A 22,842-nucleotide genomic window follows, 5' to 3' on the forward strand; every position below is an offset into this window, starting at 1 on the left:
TACGTCAGAGGCATGCGACGGAAGTCTCACACGCCAAGCATTATGGTAAACATAGTTTTTATTTATTTCGATGATCCACCGCAAACTGTCACAAGTAGTTACCCCGGTAGTCAAATCCCAGCATTTCGATTAATAATTCTGTGAGCGTCTTTCTGCAGGTATCTACCACACTGTATATTGAATGATCATTGTCGACTCTGTATTTCACTACGTTAAATTCTAAGATCAGGTGAAAGTCTGTCGTTAGCTAAAATGACTTTATTGTTGTTTGCTTGTTGATTTAAGATATATACTACATACTATAGTACCATAAAGCTGTTTATGAATTCTATTGTGCATGACACATTGTTAGATTCAAAGTGCTGAATGCCTTCTTGTTTGTTTTCTGTTATGCCACGTCTCCATTGCATTCCAGCCTCACATATGAAATGTATTGTATTTTAAAATGTATGTGTTAATGTACAGGCAAGATGGGCCGTGGTTACATCGTAGACGACGCAGTGGAGGTATATCTGTCCAAACTATGTGCTCAACAATCGGATAATGTCACTGGCCTAGTCATTGGGCAGGTAAGTCAACATCTGTTGGAGGTGGCTTGCGCTTAATATTCATCAGACATGCAATAAATTAAAAACAAAAGGCTGGCATCTACTACTACATTGTAGTTACTGATCATAAATGTTTATTTCACTCTAAAGAATAGAGAGAGAAAAGAGAATGGTTGAATATAAAGCAAATAATGTATGTATAATTGTATGTATTATCTTACTCTGGATTTCATGATATTTACAATAGTTTTATGGGATAATATGGAAAAAAGATATGACTCACTCTATATTGCATTAGCACAATTGTAAAATTAAGATTGCCCTAATGCCCTTGATTTCTTTATGTTTCAGAACTCAATTCAGAGGGATTTTGTTGTCATGGCATGTCAAACACCCCCAAAAGATGAACCTCTTGTTGATGCAGGAAAGTCTCTAGACAAGGAATGGATCAGTGAACATGCTCGACAGGTAGGAACCATAAAGAAACTCACGTGCATGATGGGACACCAGATGATTTCACCACTGTATGATCTGTATCGGTTTGTTTGTACAGGTTTCCAGAATGTTGCCAGGGGGCTTGTCTGTGTTAGGAGTGTTTATCATTACTGATGCCGATGCAAAAGAAACACTAGCCACACTTCGTCAGGTGAGGTTCATTTATTCACTTAGATCAGTGGTTCCCAAACTTTTGCAGGCTGGCGCCCCCTTTGGCTTCCCAGTGAATTCCTAGCGCCCCCCCCCCCCCCCCCCAAGGACCGGCATTTATATAAATAAAGATTACATTTATATAAATAAATAAATAATACATTTATAATATCATTACCATTACGTTGAATTAGTGGGAGCACTGAGTTTGTTTCTCAGAAACGAGCCGGTCCCATCTAGACGTAATCGGAGACAATGACACCCGAAGTGATTTAAGGTTTGTCTTTTATTGCAGGATGCTTGGTCTCCATGTGTTGAAGCAGTTTTGAATGCTTCACTGCCTGGTTAGTTAGCCTGTCGCCACATATTGGCTTTGCGGGCTCGACTGGGGAAACATGTCACGTGACCGGGACGAGTGTCTTGACCTGAATTAATTGATCGTCGATAAAAAAAAAATGTCTGTGCGGCTTGGCGGCCCGGTACCAAGTGACCCACGGACCGGTACCGGTCCGCGGCCCGGTGGTTGGGGACCACTGCCCTAACCAGCTCAACACAACACAACACAACACGGCGCGTTCTGGCGAGTCCCCAATTTCATGTTGACTTGAACTCAAGATGATGTTGACCGCCAGAATGCGGTTTTTATTATAAGATAAAATTCTGAACATTACAAGCTTGAAATTACAAACCTGAGCTTTTGCTTTTGTAGTCTATGCTGTCGGATCTGACTGGGCCAGAGCGGCGTGTTGTGTACAAATCGACTGCCGCCCCCCCTACCGCCCCCCTACCGCCCCTTTCTTCCTCACCGCCCCCCCAGATCTTTCCACCGCCCCCAGGGGGGCGGTACCGCCCACTTTGGGAACCACTGACTTAGATTGTCAAAGCATAGAACTGGCCATAAACATCCTCTTACTTATTATTAGCTCTTAGCTATTATTCCTCATCTATTATCTTTGTGTGTTTGTGTGAAGCTGGTGTTTGCAGTTCAGCGTCTGATATCATCTGAAATACTGTGGAAAGCTGCTGATGATGAAGTCACAGACTGCGTCACACTGCACGTCAGCCCCAAGTCTCGAAAGTATCCTTCGGCACTGCATTTACTTACAATTACTGCATACAATTACTTGTTGTATATCTTTACTCTGTTATATCAGAATTAGCTGCAGAACATTTGATATAAAAGATCCCAAGGTGAGTTCTCAGTCACAGTTGCTCTTTGCAGCTAATCTTTCTTTTAAAAAATTCTGCTGTCTGTGCCACCCACTACTCCCACTAGTGAATTTACTGTGGATTTACTTTAGTGAAAATGTGGTGGATTTACTTTAGTGCAAATTACCTTTCCATGGCACTCAAGGATTTTTGTGAACCTCTTCCAGAGTTTGGCCAAGCCTGCTGATTGGAAATATCAGTCAGGCGTATATTCATCCTGGTCCACAATGAGTTGTTGTGTAAATGTGGACTTATGTGTTCCGCTACCGGAAAACGCAACCTGTTCAAAGAGCATAGATAAGTGTCTTAAGGTACGTGTAGTAACACTAAATCAGTCTTCCACAAAGTAGAATGCTTACGGATTTATTCTAAGTACTTTCTATGTTTCAGGAGGGACTGAATGTCTGGATGAACCAGATCGAAAATGCAGTCTGTTTGATTGATGGCGTACAGCTGCCTGAAGATGCAGAACTTACAACAGGACAGGTTAATATAAATTAATATAATATAAAGTTTCAGACTTTTACACCAAGACACACATTCAGTACATACAAAGATAGGTCTGGGGAATAAAATTCTAAAATTGTGTTTGATACACACTTTGCAGAAGAGGAATGTGAGACACACGCTCACTGCTCAGCTGCTCGTCACTCCGGTAAGTTGCAACCACACTGTAACATTTACACAACTTAATGCAATTACTCTGCAATGAATTAAAAGTTATGTCGTCCCCTACTTGGTCTTGATGTCCATATGATATGCAAAAGGTTCCTCGACAGTTTGGTAGAAGGCGTGATCTTTCTGTTTGGCAGAACCAACAGGACAGTTCAAGAGATGCGGTCCAACAGTGTGGTGGCTGCTTGTCAATCAGCGGAGCCATCCATAGTCGAGCTTACATACACAACAATAAACCAAAAGCCAAACTGGCTGAGAAGGTAGCTTTTAACACAGTAGATGTTTGTAAGAAACATTTTGTCTTAAAATATCCAATATTCATATAGATGCTGAAGAGAGATGTGGTTTCTACCATGGTCACGAGAGTTCAGATGCAGCTTGATGAGTTTGTGGCGACAGAAAATGAGAGCAAAGGAATCAGCGGAGACAAACAAGGGACAGGTACTTAGACCGTGGAAGCTGGTTTCAATTCTGAAGAACCATTCCAGGCTTGTTTGTATGAAAATTAACACTAATTGCTCGTGTCTTTTAGAGCAATTCTGCCTCCCTCATCGTGTCTTTTGTCCTGCAAAAGTTAGTGGGACTCTATGCGTGTCTGACTACAAGTTCAACGACGAGGACCCGTCTGAGGTCATTGACAGGTTGAAAGAAATGTTGGACATCGAAACAACTGATCAAAACTTGGATTCCAAGCAGGAAATTGCTGCTGAAATCATAGAAAGTGAAGAACTCGAAGGTGATACGTTCTTTTTATGAAGTCAAATTTTGTGGTTCTAAATGTGTTTTTCTTCGCAACATTGCACTTGTTTTTAAAGTTAGTTACTGCACATCATTTTATTTTGTCGAGGGTGATTAAAAGATTGTGTTATGTTTTCAGATTCCGCTGTCGAAATTGTTGAAGTGCAAGAACCCAAAAGAAACAACTACATAGGTGAACTACAGCAACATTTTCTTGCATCTGTTTGTTGATAAAGCTGCTTTAGTATGAACCGCTGTACTTTAGAAATTTTGAATTCTAGTATATAATGTCAACCGTTGCACATCACTATGGTGTTACTGTATTAACGCATGCACTGTTCTGATTCTGCTCTTTTTTTTTTTTAGGTGTTGCCATGGCCACTGTTGTCGCCCTACTCGCCACTGCTGCTTCAATGCTCTACCTCAATGACATTTGACATGCATACCAAAAATAAAATATTGTCAAATCCAGATTAAATCATTTCTGTATCAGACTTTTGTAATATGTTTTTAGACACACATAAAGACTAATTGCCAAAATGAAACACTGCCTTATTTTTTCTGTTTAAAAATGAGTATAAGCAGCTCTAAATTGATATTGCTCACAATAAAAACATTTTGCACCTTCATGTCATTGTCAAACGTTACAATTGGCCGTCAGAGTGAGTTAAAAACCATGGTAAAATATATACGATCTCAGTAGAGGAGTTTGGAACCGACGGTCTGTTATGGTTATTGTTTAATCTTTCCAGAGTGTTGTTGCAATGGACATTTGAATCCAACCCCTGCTCAGCACTGCTAAACTTTGAGCACTGGAGCCTCCAATAAGCTCCACCCAGTAGTTTAAATTGCCAAGTGTAGTAGAAGAGGCTTCAAATGACTGTGGTGTAAGAAGAAGCTGATAGAGTTTACAGAACTCTCTGATTTGCAGAAGCAGCTTGAAACTACAGAAAATCTTTGCTGCTGCTGAAACAGAGAAAAGAGGTGTCATGCTAAGTAAAGATCTTCCAGATATTGAGGTAACGACTTGTGTTTTTTCTCTGTACAACTTGGCACAAGAATGGAGCAAATACTGCTGTTGGTGCTCACTCTACTACAAAATGTAAATTCATTGTTGTCCATCTAAAAATGTGTGTGATCTTTTTTTTTTTTTTTTTTATTTTGCACGCATTTGGGTCAAATATTTTGGATAAGCAATGGGTTTTGCTAAGATTGTTACATAATAATCCTGGAAAGTCACATGAGGTTTTGAGGAATGCACTGAGTGTAGATTGACCTAATCTAAACCTGTCAGTGCAAAATGCCGTAAGATATTTCTTGAAGTTGCAGCCGCATTCTATTTCATAATTCGACAAAGATTGCAAATCCAGGTCCACAAAGTAAAAACCCTGACACAGTTTGGCTTTAGTGTTCAACTTGCAGGTAAACAAGATTGTTTATTTGGGGGGGATGGCATTCGGGTGAGCAGCCTTCAAAAATGTTTTCTTACACTTTCTGCTTAGTGTCAAGGTCGTCTTACTTTAGATTGTTCTTGTTTTGTTTCTAACTGAAATGATATCCTCAGCTATTTGCCGAATCAATTTTATTAGAAAGCCTTGAGTAGCTGTTTTTTTTTCTAAATCACTAATATAAACATTGTATAATTGATTTATTTGACTGTGTTTAAAAGTTAAAGCATTTAAAAGTTGCATTTTTTTCTGGATGCGGCCCTCTGAAAAAAATGTTTGGACACCTCCGATCTAAGTACTTCATTAACAACATGACTATGTGAAAATACATTTGCAAAATACATTTATGCCAGTACAACTGAACAACGAATTGCGTAATAATCTCCAAATCTAAATTGATTGAAATGATTGCGTTTTTTTCTTCTCTTACTATATTCACTTGTGTCAGAATGGCTCTTTTAGTTGTAGATCAAAACGATATGTCACTCATTACTTTTTTTTTTGGTGGAAATCCTCAACTGGTCACAAAACCACAGTGCAATGACCTTTGGTATCTTATCTACTCGACCCCAACCATTCAAACAAGCAAACTTCTCAGAATGTTCCATAACGTCAGTGTTTTGCCATGAAGCGAGATAACAGGTATGTTCGCAAAAAACAATGCAAAAATAAAATGTTATATAAATTTTGAAAGGCGCAAGGGGGAAAAACAAGAATGTGTATGTGTAAAATAAACATGTTTCATAACTCATGACAATTGTTTCCCTTTGACTGATTGACATCTATTTTTTTTAGAGCATCTTGGCTCTGAATCCAAGGGTCAAGACTCATACTCAGATCATGTCCACGGTGTACAAGAAGAAAGAAAAGAAACACTGGAAACGTAATCCTGACAGAAGCTGCGATGTATGTGTTTGACTTTAATGTAAACAACTCTAAAAGCATTTCCCTTAATTCCTCAAGAATATTTTTTTTTCATTTCTTTTCTCAGTCCTGTGTTAAGTTAGAGAACAACTTTGATGATATAAAACACACAACCCTGAGTGAACGTGGAGCTCTTCGAGAAGCTCTGAGGTGAGAATGGAGTCCTATTATTCACCACATATTACAAATGACATTAATAAATGTGCCAATTGTGTCAATTATTTATTAGGTGCCTCAAATGTGTGGATGCTCCTTGTCAGAAAAGCTGTCCCACTAACTTGGACATCAAGTCATTTATTACAAGTATCTCTAATAAGGTACTGTACACACTCAGAGCTGCACTTAAGTGTAAAAACTGCTCACGTCTCAGATAATTGTCAAGATTTTTTTTTAATGTGAGTGTTTACTGTATGTCCTACATGTCAGAACTACTATGGAGCAGCACGGGCCATCCTGTCAGACAACCCTCTTGGTCTAACCTGTGGAATGGTCTGTCCCACATCGGAGCTGTGTGTTGGGGGCTGCAACCTGTATGCCTCTGAAGAAGGTCCCATTAACATCGGAGGGTTGCAGCAATTTGCTACTGAGGTAAAAACAAACACAAAGTTGCAAACATAAAAATACTTTCCACTGAATGAGCACAAAGACACTAATAATGTTTTGCTGCTGGCTTTAGCAATTTAGATGCACTCCGCCATCCAAGTGCGAATAAGCAGCATGGATTTGGAAGCAAGCCTAATATGTGATCTATGCGTATCTTCACAGGTGTTTAGTAAGATGGGCATCCCTCAGATCCGAAATCCTGAGCTACCACCACCCGATGAGATGCCGCAGTCTTACCATGCACCGATTGCTCTTATTGGCTGCGGCCCTGCTTCCATTAGCTGTGCCTCTTTTCTCGGCCGCCTCGGATATGATCAAATTACCATATTTGAGAAACAGAAATACACTGGAGGGCTAAGGTATTGTTACTCTATCATATTGAACGGTGTAGTTTGTTGTGAGTTGTATTATATTAACGGAGAAAAGTAAATCCTGTATAAAACTAGTGTCTCAATTAAAACTTAAAACTTATTGTTTGTTGTTAAGGTTTAGTTTTTCCATTCTGGCTAGTATTCATACTTTGGCATGTGTGAGGGATATTTACATACAGCACACATTTTGAGGAAAAAAAATTACAGGAGGCCTATCAACAACATAATGCAAAAACAAAATGACCTTTGTCCTCTCATGCAGCACAGCCGAAATCCCCCAATTCCGTCTCCCATATGAGGTTGTCCAATTTGAAATAGACTTGATGAAGGACCTTGGTGTCAAGGTATGATCTCTGATAACCTTACTATGTTCTTAAGCATGTACAGCAAAGATACCTCCACCAACATACAGCCACCAAAAATAACATTTTTGGTAATTTTTGAGAAAATATTCTGCCACGCAAAACAGAAATGTGGTATAAGTAATAGGTTTTTAAAAAAAATGTATTACTGTTTGTATATTATTTTAAGTCCTTCCTAAAGAAGTCTTGCTTTGTAATCCATATCAGGTCATATGTGAGAAGGGTCTTGGTATGAACGGAATGACTCTGACTTCTCTGAAAGAAGATGGATTCAAAGCAATCTTCATTGGAATTGGTGAGTCCTCTTCAACTTCAATGACAAATGTATTTTCCAATGGGGAAATTAAGTTAGGTTGCTTTAAGTAATGCTTTGTAAAGCAAGAAATATTTAATAACTTGAATTTAAAAAAAAAAAAAAAGCAAAATAATGAAAATAAAACTGTACAGTGTATTATCCCAGGATGGCAAAATTATGAAATTTATGATAAGAATATGACATTTTTACTTTGATAATAACTACAGTAACAATTTTAATAATTTATATGATTAAACTTTAGAATTTCCAATGATTTCAACAACTGTGCAGATGGCTTTGTGACACGTTTTAAAGGTAATTATGAGTTTTGTGTGTAATTTTAGGTCTACCTCAGGCCAACAGAGCAAAAATCTTTCAGGGTTTATCCATGGATCAAGGCTTCTTCACATCCAAAGATTTTCTGCCCATGGTGGCCACAGCAAGCAAAAAAGGTTTTGCAGTACGCACACATGTAAACATGTACACACTTACTCACCGTCTCTCTCTCTCTCTCCCTCCAGGGATGTGCCAGTGTCGCTCCACCCTCCCCGAGTTACGAGGAGTGGTGATTGTTCTGGGTGCCGGCGACACTGCTTTCGACTGTGCAACCTCTGCCCTCCGCTGTGGAGCCAGGAAAGTGTTTGTCTGTTTCAGGAAGGGATTCACCAATGTCAGGGCTGTTCCCGAGGAGGTATGGGTGTGCATGGAGAAATGGATGTGGATAAGGAGAGAGTGATTAATGTCGCTTTTTGGTCAGATGGAGTTGGCTAAAGAGGAGAAATGCGAGTTCCTACCCTTCCTCTCTCCCAGAGAGGTCATTATGAAGAATGGACACGTCGCCGGATTACAGTTTTGTCGCACCGAGGAGGCCGAGGATGGAAATTGGTTGGAAGATGAGGACCAAGTTGTACGGTTGAAGGCAGATTACATCATCAGTGCTTTTGGTTCCATGCTCAGTGAGCCGGCAGGTAATCAGACGGATGGAGGGGGTCATTTTTTTGATGATCCACTAAACTGACCCTTTGTTTGTTGCATGTTTATTCTATATGCAGTGAGTGAAGCTATGTCTCCAGTCAAGATGACTCGTTGGGGTACTCCCGAGATCAACTCTGAAACCATGCAAACTAGTGAGCCCTGGGTGTTTGCAGGGGGAGACATTGCTGGACTGGCAAACACCACAGTGGAATCAGTCAATGATGGCAAACAAGCCTCATGGCATATTCATAGATACATACAGGTAGTGAACCACTGTTTCTGTCTTTTTGTCTAACCCTAAAATTTAAATTTTATTTAAATTAATCCGAGAAAAAAATATTAAAAGAAAACAACTTCATTGGAGTAAAGAGCAAGTTATAAAACTATGGGTTAGTATAATGAGATATTTATTATATAGAGTATTTTTATAATCCTTTCTGTTTTCATTCTGCAGTCCCTCTATGGCCAGACAGTGGATACAATTCCAAAGATGCCATTATTCTACAGTGCTATTGATCAGGTGGACATCAGTGTCGATGTTTGCGGAATAAAGTTTCCCAACCCATTCGGCTTGGCCTCTGCCCCTCCCACCACCAGCGCAGCCATGATCCGAAGAGCTTTCGAACAAGGATGGGGTTTTGCGTTAACCAAGACCTTTGGATTGGATAAAGTAAGTCCATACTTGCTTCAAAATGCCCAATTGTGTATATATACATAATAAACCCAGATATTTTGCAGTGAATTGATTGTATAATTAATAGCCGGATTATTTTCTTCTGTCTCTGCAGGACCTGGTTACTAATGTTTCTCCCCGTATTGTACGTGGCACAACTTCTGGTCATGTCTTTGGACCAGGTCAGGGATCATTCCTCAACATCGAGCTGATCAGTGAAAAGACAGCAGCCTACTGGTGTCAATCAGTTGCTGAGCTTAAGCAAGACTTTCCAAATAATGCAAGTTTTCATCACTACTTATTATATTTTAATTTGGGTTTTTTATACTTTTCTATTGCAATCAATTATGGAAAAAACATGCTTTGTGTTTTTTTTCTGCCAATCAGGTTGTGATCTCCAGCATCATGTGCGGTTACAACAAGGAAGACTGGACAGAACTAGCTCAGATGGCTGTGGTACGTCTTATACACGTCATGTTGCAAAGATGTTGTTTTGAAAATAAAATTGATATGTACATATCCCTTCAGAAATCAGGTGCTGATGCTTTGGAGTTGAACCTGTCCTGTCCTCATGGGATGGGAGAGAGAGGCATGGGGTTGGCCTGTGGGCAGGTACACTCACTCACTCACTCACTCACTCACTCACTCACTCACTCACTCACTCACTCACTCACTCACTCACTCACTCACTCATTTTGAAAGCGTTGGTCATTTACAGTGTACATTACACATTAGGACCCTGTGCTGGTGCGTAACATTTGTCGCTGGGTGCGAGCTGCTTCTTCCATCCCATTCTTTGCCAAACTGACACCAAATGTTACCAACATTGTCGATATTGCCAAGGCTGCCTATGAAGGTATGCATATATTTTCCTACTCCGATGCACTTCTTGTATGACTTGTGTGTAAAATTACTGTGTATGACTACAGGCTCCATAACCTAAAACAAATGTGTAATTCAGGTGGAGCAGATGGCGTTACAGCCACAAATACAGTTTCGGGTATGATGGGACTGAAGGCAGATGGTTCACCCTGGCCAGGTGTTGGAGCTGCCAAACGCACCACATATGGAGGGGTGTCAGGTAAAAACACATATTAACAAACGTGCCACATCTTTTAGTTTGCAGTTTCTCGTAAATGCACCTGAGACATTTTTAACAATGCAATTCCAAAAACCCATCTTGAATTCATGAGCCAAGCCTAAGTTGAATGGACACAATTAAGTTGAGAATTCAAATTTAGCCTGTTACAATATTGGATCAGTCTCAAATTTCCAGATCCACATCCTACCGTATTTTCCGCACTATAAGGCGCACCTTCAATGAATGGCCCATTTTAAAACTTTGTCCATATATAAGATATATACATTTGGCCCGCGGGCCGGACTTTGGACACGCCTGCTGTAGTGGCTCAATATTGGTCCATATATAAGGCGCACCTGATTATAAGGCGCACTGTCGGCTTTTGAGAAAGTTGGAGGTTTTTAGGTGCGCCTTATAGTGCGGAAAATACGGTAATTAAAATGTAATTCATCATTGGACCATAAAGCTAAACATTCACTTTTGAGTTAATTTTTTTACTTTTTGAGGTATGGGTGAATAAAAATGAATAGAAATTTATGAATCACTGCCACATGTATGGATTTGTATGATCATTTGTGCAGGCAATGCCATCAGACCAATTGCTCTCCGAGCTGTATCCGCCATCGCCAGGGCGATTCCCGGTTTTCCAGTTTTGGCCACTGGGGGGATTGACTCAGCAGAAACCGGTTTACAGTTTCTTCATACTGGTGCCTCAGTGCTACAGGTGACAATATCATGACATGTTTTTGTGCTAATTTATTATTTGCTGATTGGCCAGAATAAGTCACATGGTTTTACTACCTTACAGTTAGGCACATCATTTCCATTTCAATTTTTTATTTTACTTTTTTATATGGTTTGTTTGACTAAAAAAGTGTATACACAGGTGTGCAGTGCTGTTCAGAACCAAGACTTCACTTTGATTGAGGACTACTGTGTGGGTATGAAATAATATTTTTGTATTTGCACTGTGTTAATAAATTTGCTATGATTTGTGAACTCATCATGTTGAGTGTTTTGTGTATGCATAGGTTTGAAGACCTTGCTCTACTTAAAGAGCCTTGAGATGAAGGACTGGGAGGGACAGTCTCCTCCAACAGAGAGACATCAGAAAGGAAAACCCATTCCGAGACTGGAAGACCTCGTCGGACTGGTACTGTATATTAACTCTGGTGACTTTAAAACGATAAGATTGATAGAAATTGATTTGATTGAATTGATTGAAACGAGAAAATGCTTGTGTAGAGTCTCCCAAGTTTTGGACCATACCTTCAGAAGAGGACAGAGGCCATTGCACAATATAAAAAACATCTCAGAGAAGCTGAGGGTGCTGATGTGATGGAAGCCACCGTGTCCAAAATGAACACGCCTAAAAAAACTGTTCCAGCTGTCAAGGTATTGTGCGTGCATACAAAATTTTAGTTTGGTATGGTTTGTTCTAATGAAATGTAAAAACAAAACAAAGTTTTGTGTACGCTCCACATAAATGCATGTTTATTTCATTAATATTTATTTTCTGGCCCTTTGTCTGCAGGATGTGATAGCAAGAGCGTTGCGCCACATCGGAGCCTATCAAGAGCTTAACAACATGGAGCAGGTATTTATTGATGTTGCATTTACTTGCGTCAAACTAGGATAAAAGCTTACGAATTCTACAGGTAGTGCTCGTATTACACTTAAGGAAAATTAAAACAATTAATTTTAAGATTTTGGTCTCATTATGATATTTCATTTGTCCTACTCATCAGGTTCAGGCTCTGATTGATGAGGAGATGTGTATCAACTGTGGGAAATGTTACATGACCTGCAACGACTCTGGTTATCAGGTATATACAATAAATTCACACAGAACTCAACTATGAGATGACGTGTTAACCAGTGAAGATAAGCAGAGCACTTTTTTTTTTTTATAAATCTTAAATATTTTTATTGTTATCCTGCTTCCCCCTACCTTTAACATGTAGCTGAAGTGGGCAGCACAGTCTCACACTCAGAGGATCTTAGTTTGAACTTCAGCCCAAACACTTCTCGTAAATGTTTTCTTGTACTCTGGTTTCCTCTCACGTTTTAAAAACATGCTTGGTAAGTTAATTGAAGACTCACAGCCCGCCGGTGTGAAAGCAAGGGCGAGTGACTGGCGACGGGTTCAGGGTACATGCCATCTATACCGTGACATGCTCTAGCTCACCTTTGACCCTCAACAGAGTAGGCAGTCAAAAATGGATTGATGTAGTTAACGCTGGCTTGGCAGATTTCAAAGAATTAGTGTCACTATCTATTTATCCTGCTTCTTTTCACAAAGGATGCTGTTTGTGTCTTCATGGCATGTTGCTTCTTGTCTCGACAGGCTATAACGTTTGACCCAGAGACCCATCTTCCATTTGTGACTGACAGCTGTACTGGATGTACTCTATGCCTGAGTGTCTGTCCAATCATAGACTGCATCAAGATGGTTAACAGGACAACACCATATCAACCCAAGAGAGGTGTGCCAATCAATCCAGTCTGCTGAAGCAAAAGTCATACAAAACTTCCGCCTGTCTGGCTTTTAACACATGGATGAAATCTGTCACAAGATCTGTATTTGCTCATATTTGATTGTGCTATTCTCCATGAAACCAATTCTGTTCCCTTTTGATCATCAGACTTGGACAATACAGTATGTACTTCTTCTGCGTGTTCCACGATGTTGTTTTATTCTAAGCAGCATCCTGAAACATCCATTTTTGACTGCCTACTTTTATTGTCGGGTCTCTGTAAAACTGTGATCTATGGAAGTCATGCGATGGTTGCATATTCATCCTGTACTGTAGCTTGTAGTTTTTAGCCTGCAGTTTGAGACACCTCATCACATGACCGCACTGAGCAAAACCTCATACATACATTTTGAGAAATTTACATGCACTAACTATTGTGATTGGTATTTTGTGGGCCAACTAATCATTTGTGTGATTATCAACATTGGTAGCGATTATAGTTTTAAAAAACTAACAATCTGAAATGATGAGATTATATTGTATTTATATTGTTTTAAATAGACAATATACAGCAGCCAGAGTTTCCTTCGGGATCAATAAAATATCTACTTTCAATGGTTGAGTGAGTTATTCCACTACTGTATATACCAGATACTGTAAAAACAGTATGCAAAAAATGATGTCACCCTCCAATACAAAAGGTGGCGATACTGAGCCCTCTGTCCTGTTGATTAGACGACGCCCATTTTGCTTCCACTGATTCGGGCGTTGTGTTTGACGTACGTTCCCGCAGAAGAGGACAAAGAGCTGCAATGGACGGGTAAAATGTCCTCAAATGTGGACGTATACGTCTAAACGCTCGCGTTTCAGTAATGCATGAGCTCAAGCTAAAGTTACGCAAAATTGCGTTCTTGATTTTAGACGTGCTAACTGTTAGTTGAGCTGTAAAGCCCGACATTGTTGCAGGACCTTGTGACAGCTAGCTAAACTAAAAGTCCAAACATGAACTGGACTGGTTTTATGAGGTATTACTTGTGATTTTATTTATAGAACGATATTGTAAGGAACTGTAACATACTCAACACTGATGTTTAACACTACGTTTTATTAGAAGTTTGCTATTAATTTCAGTAGTCGCAGCGGTAGTCGCAGGCTTACAGAAGGTGTAACGGAGGGCGTAACTTTATGGAATATTATTTTTATTTAGTCGAAATTATTACAATTGCAAACTACCAACATTGTTATTGATAACCAATGGAAGCGTGTCGCTAGCTTGAAATTAATGTACGGATAGAATGTAAAACGTGATAATGACGTGAAGTACTTAAAACATTGTTATTATTGTTATTTTGGTTATTTAACTACTTTATTTTTCCTTATCAATGCACTCTTCAACAGTGATGTTGCAGTTGGTGTGAAGGCAAGCAATCTTATTTACTATTTGATCCTTTTTTGCAGTTACATATCATACAGTAAGCAATAATATTGTGCAGGAGTGATTTTGTTATTCCTGCTACTCAGATAAAAAATTATAACCATTTTTGTATTCATATTGATAAAATCCTTGCGGGTATCTTCACTTGTTTTTCTGATCATTTTTTCAGAGAGGCTCAGATGAGCTCAGTATGTACGCTAGCAACCCTAGCTCTATGGCAGGTAAGAAAAAAAAAGTTTTCTTGTTGAATTTAAAGCTAACCTAACGTGTAGTAGACTAGTGCTGTTGAGAATTGTTTGCACTGTTGTGTATTCCTACTTTTGGGTAAAATGCTTGCATATGTGTGTTGTTGCAGCAAATGGCAGTGACACTAAGAAACAGCGTCTGGATGAGTCTCCTCCATCGAGAGTTCTTCACATTAGAAAACTTCCCAATGAAGTATCCGAGACAGAAGTCATTGCACTGGGTCTTCCCTTTGGAAAAGTGACCAATATACTGATGCTAAAGGGCAAAAACCAGGTTTGAACCATAACATGGTTTCCCCCTGTTATTGTCAAGCAAAATGAATTTATTTGTGATGTACTGATTTTTCTTCAAGGCATTTTTGGAGCTCAGTACAGCAGAAGCTGCCATTACAATGGTGAACTACTATGCAGCTGTTACACCACAGGTTTGAAATGCATCCATGTGAATTACTGTCACACATGACACAATTAATATTTTCCATTTTTGCTTGGCCATAATGTGAATGCATTTTATAATCTCCGGATTGTTTTCTTTAGGTCAGAAACAGTCCTGTTTTCATCCAGTACTCTAACCATAAGGAACTAAAAACAGATTCTGCGCTAAACCAGGTATTCACATTGTTAAAAACAATAAAACAGCTCTCAGTGTTACCAACCTTAATCTGATGTTGGATTTCCTCATGTTCTCCCAGAGAGCCCAGGCAGTGCTGCAAGCAGTCTCAGCAGTTCAAGATGGAAGTTCTCCATCATCTGACCATGGAGTTCTGGACCTTGCTCCACCTCCCAGTCCTGTTCTGCGTATTATAATAGACAACATGTTTTATCCCGTGACTCTCGATGTTTTACAACAGGTATTACATTTTGAACCGAGTATCCCACGCACATTGCAGGCTTGATTCTCTCAGTAATAAAGAGGGGAACAGTAAAATATGAAAACATGTTTTTTTCCTGATAATTTTGGTTGTATCATCACAATTCATCTTTTGACACGCAATTGTTGATCTTTTGCTGATAGTTTGTTGATTGTTGTTGTTCATAGATTTTTAACTAGACTGGAGAGACTAAATTCCTTGTCGTTTTAAAAATAATTTTCAGATATTCAGTAAGTTTGGGACTGTGATGAAGATAATTACCTTCACCAAGAACAACCAATTTCAAGCACTCCTGCAGTTCAGTGATCCTGTCAATGCCCAGCAGGCTAAACTGGTAGGTCTTCTTTTATAGGTTAAATTAATAAATGACCATTAGCACAGTATAATGACAAACTGTGTGAACTATCATAATATAAACGTGTGTAAAAAGTTATAATGTAAATATCAAGTTATGTAATCCATTATCCAAGTTATATGTGTGAAACGTAAATATTTGCTTTTAAGATGCAGAGTTAATTTGATTTAATCTAACGGGCAGCTCAGTTTGATTGCAAGGCCGATTTAGCTGTACAGTAAAACAATACTGTTTTTTGCATTCTTCCACAGTCTCTTGATGGACAGAATATCTATAATTCATGCTGTACTTTGAGGATCGATTTCAGTAAACTGGTCAATCTGAACGTCAAATACAACAATGATAAGAGTCGAGATTACACCCGACCAGATCTACCTACTGGAGATGGAGATTCAAACAAGGATCATTCTTTATTGGGTAATTATAACAACTGCAATTATGTATTTGCTCGTCTATTTACATTTACATGCAAGGTATACTGACTGTCTGTGTCTCCTTTTAATGACTATCATCTATACTTGGTAGTATGACTTTTTGGTACCATTCTAGATGTGTTTTTTTTTTTCTTGAAGGTACACCATCTGGAGCGCTAGCGTCGTACTCAAGTGGGGCGGGTTACTCATCCTCTCTCTCCCTCTCGCAGGGTGCAGGTACTGCGTTCCGTCTATTTTTGTTTTCACTTTTTTGATGATATTTTTACATCGGTAAAATTGGACAGTATTCCTTTAGTGATACAAAATTTGTTCAGTTGCAAAATGTTATCTGCATGTCACTTTTGTATGTTGGATATGAATACTCTTTGGTTTATGTTTTTCTCCTCTACTTTAACAAAAAAAAAAAGAGGCTTCACATCTTACTATGACATTGAACATATGACCATTCATAGTTTGATGGTGCTGTATGACATGTTCAAGAATATGTTCTGCTTGCTAACAGGAGCCATTAGCCCTCTGAGCGCTGCGGCAGCTGCGGCAGCCGCTGCAGGACGAGTTGCTCTGTCCGGGTCTGGAGTTTCAGGAGTTCTATTAGCATCCAACCTGAATGAAGAGGTACATTTGGCCATGCACATTATCTTGAGTGCTAATTTTACTCTTAGTATGGCATCTTTGGTTAAGTACCGTCTTTGGTTAAGTACCGTATTTTTCGAACTATAATACACCAGCTTATTTGGCACCATATCAATAAACGGGACTATTTTCATACATATGGTACACCGGATTATAAGGCGCATTATTATTTTTGTAAGTTATTGGAAGCAGGCTATCTTTTACTTTTCGGTCCCACTAACCGCAATGACATTCTCACACATTGGCAATGCGCCGGCAGAAATGCTCAGCTCGCTTTCAGTCTGACTGGAGCATTACGCGAGTATGACTAAATTTCCCATAATGCGCCCCAAATTATAACCCGCAATCGAGTGCGCCTTGTGGTCCGAAAAATACGGTATGTCTAAAATGTGTCTTCTCAGTTTTTATATTCTTGAATATTAAACTAACACAAATTATCATAAAATACAAGACATTTATTCTACTATTTCTGAACACGAGCTTTCATGTATTTTGTACTTAGTTTTCTGTTAACTGTCAATTTTCTATTACCCCTCAAATTTGCTACATTGTTATATCTGTAACAACAATCTCTTGTTTGAATTACCTTTCTGTCAGAGACTTTCTTTCTACTATTCCAATCCATCTTTGCTCATTTCCCTATTACGAGCGCCTTTATAGTGGAGTGGTGGTTTTCACATTTGTCCCCATTTGTCAATGTCTTTGTGCAAGTGCCAACTGTCTTCATCGCCGCCTCGTGACAAATTGGCACATGGTAGCATCGGTTGCTTTCATAGCATAGCCTCTAAGGTTGAACGCAAACTGTTCTCATTGTTGAAGTTACAATTTAAAGGGACGGTAAAGCGAGACAACGTTGGCACTTATGTGATAGGACTATTAGAAATGATGTCATTACTACAATTCACCTTTGGAAAAAAAGCTCAGAAGAGATTAAATGGTGTTTTGGAACAGAAGGGCGGTACACTGACTGACGCTCACTTTTTGGGCGGAGTTTGCTTGATTTGACATCAGCCTGACTATGTCACAGACGGAAGCGATCACAATTTCCCCATTGGAAATCATTGTACAGACTATCACTTAAAAAACAGCACCAAAATTTACAAGGGCATTATATATTTACCAATCATTTGATTGTTAATGTTTATATTGGAAAACAGAAAATGCTTGTCTTGTGCTTTTTAAGTTGCATTTTTACATACGTATCTTTGTCTGTCCGAATTGTCACCTGCCAATACCCTGATTACTGACGTCCAGTTATTTATTGCTGCTCCCTTTTGGTTTGATCTGTTCCGCCCATCTTTCATTCATGTACCGTATTTATTTCCTCTTGTTTGTTTCCATGTTCTTTTCCTACACCGATTAATTCATTCAGCAGTGCGTGGTTTTTTTGTGTGTGTGTGTGTGCGTGCGCACGCCTGGGGATTTTTGTGTGTGTGCCTGTTGTGAATCAAGCCAGCACTCATTCACTCCGTTGATGTTCCACTGATGCTGTTTACTGACCTCTGCTTTGGTTTTTGTCCTCCTCTCCTATCTCCTTTCCCTGCCTCCTTTCTTTCCTTCTCTGCTCCTCCCCTTCAACCACATATTGTGTTTATTTGTCCCTGCATCCTTTACGATTGTACGTTTCCCCCTCATTTTTATTTTTCCATTTTTGTAATGCGGTCTCACCCGACTTGTGCCATTGTCAACATCTCCCCCAAACAATCTTTGCTCCAATCGTCATCATCATGGAAACCATCATCTCCCCTTCGTCCAATGCTGGGTGGTCTGATCTCTACCTTCGTCTCTCCTCTTCTTCCTCCTCTGCTCCTCCTCTTCCTGTCCTCTACTCTGCGGTCTCTCTCTGTAAAGATGGTCACGCCTCAAAGTCTCTTTACCCTCTTCGGTATGTCCAATCTCTACTTTTCAATCTGTTTATCTCTCTCTGTTTATCCAGTTTGCTCTACTTTTTCTTCAGTCATATCGTGGACATACTTGTTTCTCGTAATCTCTCAATAGTGATCAACATTTATCTATTACTGCGCTCTCAATATTAGAAGATTAGCAAGTGTATACGTGGTCTGGTGGTCTTTATTACCTAATGAGAACAAAACACCTAAATTACATGCAGATTCACGGATTTGTGGATTTTTTTTTCTTTTTCTTCAGTTTTTTCGGCCACCAAAACCCATTTTTGTGTAAAATAGATATTGGTGGTTTGGCAGCTTTTTTTTCTTCTTTTTTATATATATATATATATATATATATATATATATATATAAAAATACTGATTTTATTTTTCCCAATGGCTGTCACTTATTCACACAGCAACTCAACTCAGATTTTTTTTCTTTTGCATTTGTTTTTATAATATGAATGCTTACATGATTATATTACATTACACTCCAAGTCATTTGGCAAGCAAGGTCTTGGCTTCAATCTTAAGTTGCTACATGGGATGAGTTGTGTGTTGGTTCTCATTACAAGAAAAGATTCATTGATCACACAGACCACCGCATTCAGTTAAGAATTTCCCTTGTCTTTTGGGGGGGAAACAAATGTATGAAATTGCTTTCTCTACTTTTAATTTCTTATCTCCAAACAGTGAAATTGTGGAGTTGGAGCTTCTCCCAAACTGAATGTTCTTACAATCGTAAAGACTGTCAACCAGCCCCTCTTACATTTTTCTCTTCTTAAATTATTGCTGTACGTCTGTCATTCTGAATTTACTCTCCAAAGTTCCTGTGCAGCTTTTTCTGCTTTAGGTCAGTGCACATCTGTGTTTCTAAAAGGACGTTTCCGTCTTTCACCATTCATCATATTATATTTCAAAGCTCCTCTTTTTTTTATTTTACACACACACACACGTGCAAAATAAGTCGTGGTTGACAGTCCTAATTAAAAACTACTGTTACACTCAAGTGTTGTATTCAAGTGGCAGTCAAATGGGAAGATCCTGTCCTTTCTGATCCTTTGTCTCTCTAGCACTAACTGAATTCCTTCCATCCTTCACACTTTTATCTACGTCGGCTCCTCCTCTCCTGCTCTGTCTTTTCTGTCCTCATACTCTCTCTCCTACACTTTGTGCTCTCTCTCTCTGTCTGTCTTTCTCTCTCCCTGTCTTGGTCCACCTCTCTCTCTCTCTTTATGTCTCCATTTGTTTAGGTGTCTATGGTGATGTGCAGCGGGTGAAGATCCTCTACAATAAAAAGGACAGTGCACTTATACAGTTATCAGATGGCAACCAGGCTCAACTGGGTAAGTTTTTATTCTCCGGGCAGTCTCTTCATATACATATTGATATTTTGTCTATGCTGAGCAATTAATCCGAATTCAGAATTATTTAAAATTACTCATTAAACAGGCCTGAAAGATTGTAAATAATATGACACATACAATTTTTTTCCCCCTCAAATGTCTACTTGTCTTTGTCTATAGCTATGAGCCACCTGAATGGTCAGAAGGTATTTGGTAAAGTGATGCGAGTGACTCTGTCCAAACATCAAACTGTTGCTCTGCCCAGAGAAGGCCTGGATGACCAGCTGCTTACCAAAGGTAAGAGCACAGAGACTTGGACCACACAAGGTGACACTAACGTCATACTATGTCCCTAGACTTAAAATTATTATTTATTTTATTTTTTTCTTCCCCTCAGATTTTTCTGGATCGCCACTACATCGCTTCAAGAAACCAGGATCCAAAAACTTTCAGAACATCTTTCCTCCTTCTGCAACACTACATCTCTCCAACATCCGGTAGAGCTCATAGAATCCAGCATATTTTCTGTTTTCATTCACCTACATTTGCTACTAATGCACAGATGAATAAGATTAGGTACACAACATTGTATTGGTACAATGTTGTGTACCTAATCTTTTGGCTTGCGGATGTTGAGTTAAGTTGCCGTTTGCGTGGGACATTGACGTGTTCTCCTGTTTACAACGAATCGTCTTTGTCCAGGGACGGCATCGGAGAGGACGACCTGCGTCTCTTATTCTCCAATGGCGGGGGGACGGTCAAGGCCTTCAAGTTCTTCCAGTAAGAAGCCTTTGAATTAATGTGCATTGTCTCTATTCAAATAGATAAATAAAATCAGTCCGAGAAGGCCATGGACCGCTATATAAAATCCAAAATCTGATTGGTTAATAGTCTTAAAAAAATTCATAAATGTATTGTCGTTTCAATTGTACAGGGCCAGCAATCCTATGCGTGAAGGCCTTGGGAAGTTTACACGGAATATTTTTAATTAATCTATGCAGTGTAAATCCAACCTGAATGTTCCTTGTTTTGATAATAAAGTCACATTTCAATCTGTGTCCATCGTCCTCTAGGGACCGTAAGATGGCCTTGATCCAGATGTCGTCAGTAGAAGAGGCCATACAGACGCTGATGGATCTTCATAATTATGACATGGGCGGCAATCACCACCTCAAAGTTTCCTTCTCAAAGTCTACCATCTAAACTTGAGAGCCGACTTGAAAGTCCCGTGCCGAACAAGGAGGTCGCTGTCATTGTACATTATCAAATCCACACAAAGAGCGTCAAATTTAAGATTTCTTCCGTTTTTTTGACCAGTAGAAGGCCAGAATGTTGTTAACATTATTAAAAGTCAATACTAGTGATGTTGTGCCTGCCTTGCTAGTGCCGTGCTCCTTCCTAAAGTGTGATCCAACATCACAACAGTTTGAGCCAGGCCTGCAGTCTGAGTAGACGCCATGCCCTCTATCCTCCTTTTTTTGGGCTTTGAGTCACTTGTCAGTAAACTGTATGATGGACATGTATGTCATGTTATAACTTGAACCTCTCAGCCCCCAAGTGATTCTTTAGACACAGTGCTCAACGTTTAGCCAGGTCGGCATTGAAAATGACTTGGCGTTTTAAAGTCTTTCGAGCAGGCAGGGCTTGCTGTTAATCTCGTGAACAACCACAAATGAAACAAAAGGGGAATACAGTACATGGGAGTTACGTGTATTACATGAATGAAGTTGACATAGTCAACTGTAATGTTTTGTTCAAGTCTTTTTGTAAAACTCTTCTGGATGAGGTTTCATCACGTGTTCATGGTCTTGGTCTCTGGTTTTAGAGGAGACTGTTTAGATCGAAGTACATGTGCCTTTAGTTCGTTTGGATCTAACACTTTTCTTGACAATTTCAACAGATTAGTTTAGCATTAGTATTTCCCCATGCATTACTTAGTTTTTACATTCTGTTTTTTTTTTTAAATGACCAACCATTTGTGTTGCAGCTGAGGTCAGCTTTTTTTTGTCATTTTTTCTAATTGTAGCTCATCTATTTCTGTTGTGCGCATCAAAGTTTTATTTTAGGGAATCCTACCATTTTATACTTATAATTTGTGAAAAAAATCTGATTAGCCCATTTATTTTGTCCTATCAATAATTGAATTTAAATTGTGTTGTATGTGTTTTCAGATCAGGATGTCTATCCTCTCTGTCTTGGCTGTCAATAAACTTATCTTTGCTCTCCTTTCTCTTTCCACCACACTTTCCCCTTTTGAAGAGAGGCTCAGAGCAAGTCGTTTTATTGCCGTCTCTTTAAATGCAAATGAGATACTTCACACCCCACGCCCTCCAGATGTGCACCTCCCTTTCTGGTCGGACATATTTGTAGTTTTTTAGCCAAGTAGACTCTACTTGCAAATGTTTTGATTGTCAACAGCAGAAGACTTGTCATACATAGACACGTAACAAAATAAATCCCCTCACAATACTTAAGAACAAGTCTTGTAAACAAGCACTGCAGTCAAGACGCGAGAAGCTAACAAATGCATTTAAAACACTGTGTTCCCTAAGAATAAGACAGCACCTTTGCTGCAATTCATCTGATAAAACTACAAGAAGTGAAAAC

General features: G+C 39.2%; 3 protein-coding genes across 6 annotated transcripts; all 3 read left to right on the forward strand.

Annotated features, from left to right (window-relative positions):
- The first annotated feature begins 25 nt into the window (after positions 1-25).
- On the forward strand, positions 26-4,355 carry odr4 (odr-4 GPCR localization factor homolog). 2 transcript variants are annotated; one of them, XM_037276707.1, is made up of 14 exons: positions 26-158; positions 466-569; positions 900-1,016; positions 1,102-1,194; positions 2,165-2,271; positions 2,348-2,384; positions 2,570-2,713; positions 2,793-2,888; positions 3,010-3,057; positions 3,215-3,337; positions 3,404-3,518; positions 3,610-3,813; positions 3,955-4,008; positions 4,182-4,355. In XM_037276707.1, the coding sequence occupies exons 2-14, from the start codon at positions 471-473 to the stop codon at positions 4,250-4,252; spliced, it is 1,308 nt and encodes a 435-aa protein (XP_037132602.1). In that variant the 5' UTR covers positions 26-158; positions 466-470; the 3' UTR covers positions 4,253-4,355. The 2 variants fall into 2 exon arrangements, with proteins under 2 accessions (XP_037132602.1, XP_037132603.1); XM_037276708.1 differs by having other exon boundaries at positions 50-140.
- A 320-nt stretch (positions 4,356-4,675) lies between these two features.
- dpydb (dihydropyrimidine dehydrogenase b) lies at positions 4,676-13,172 on the forward strand. 2 transcript variants are annotated; one of them, XM_037275585.1, is made up of 26 exons: positions 4,710-4,834; positions 5,800-5,905; positions 6,059-6,169; positions 6,255-6,337; positions 6,417-6,504; positions 6,614-6,775; positions 6,953-7,149; positions 7,424-7,505; positions 7,731-7,818; positions 8,163-8,270; positions 8,340-8,509; positions 8,576-8,786; positions 8,871-9,055; positions 9,248-9,463; positions 9,582-9,746; positions 9,854-9,922; positions 9,995-10,078; positions 10,202-10,322; positions 10,428-10,547; positions 11,129-11,271; positions 11,434-11,488; positions 11,579-11,700; positions 11,793-11,942; positions 12,082-12,144; positions 12,296-12,373; positions 12,895-13,172. In XM_037275585.1, the coding sequence occupies exons 3-26, from the start codon at positions 6,104-6,106 to the stop codon at positions 13,057-13,059; spliced, it is 2,991 nt and encodes a 996-aa protein (XP_037131480.1). In that variant the 5' UTR covers positions 4,710-4,834; positions 5,800-5,905; positions 6,059-6,103; the 3' UTR covers positions 13,060-13,172. The 2 variants fall into 2 exon arrangements, with proteins under 2 accessions (XP_037131479.1, XP_037131480.1); XM_037275584.1 differs by lacking the exon at positions 5,800-5,905 and having other exon boundaries at positions 4,676-4,834.
- Positions 13,173-13,753: 581 nt separating this feature from the next.
- On the forward strand, positions 13,754-22,463 carry ptbp2b (polypyrimidine tract binding protein 2b). Of its 2 annotated transcripts, XM_037275586.1 has the most exons (18): positions 13,826-13,844; positions 13,991-14,049; positions 14,423-14,444; positions 14,629-14,680; positions 14,815-14,978; positions 15,058-15,129; positions 15,242-15,313; positions 15,397-15,555; positions 15,800-15,910; positions 16,183-16,348; positions 16,504-16,581; positions 16,868-16,980; positions 18,850-18,883; positions 20,143-20,235; positions 20,416-20,532; positions 20,633-20,732; positions 20,938-21,015; positions 21,309-22,463. In XM_037275586.1, the coding sequence occupies exons 2-18, from the start codon at positions 14,027-14,029 to the stop codon at positions 21,436-21,438; spliced, it is 1,584 nt and encodes a 527-aa protein (XP_037131481.1). In that variant the 5' UTR covers positions 13,826-13,844; positions 13,991-14,026; the 3' UTR covers positions 21,439-22,463. The 2 variants fall into 2 exon arrangements, with proteins under 2 accessions (XP_037131482.1, XP_037131481.1); XM_037275587.1 differs by lacking the exon at positions 13,991-14,049 and having other exon boundaries at positions 13,754-13,844.
- Positions 22,464-22,842: the final 379 nt, after the last annotated feature.

The sequence above is a fragment of the Syngnathus acus genome, chromosome 17 (assembly GCF_901709675.1).
Source record: "Syngnathus acus chromosome 17, fSynAcu1.2, whole genome shotgun sequence".
Taxonomy (NCBI): Eukaryota; Metazoa; Chordata; class Actinopteri; order Syngnathiformes; family Syngnathidae; genus Syngnathus; species Syngnathus acus.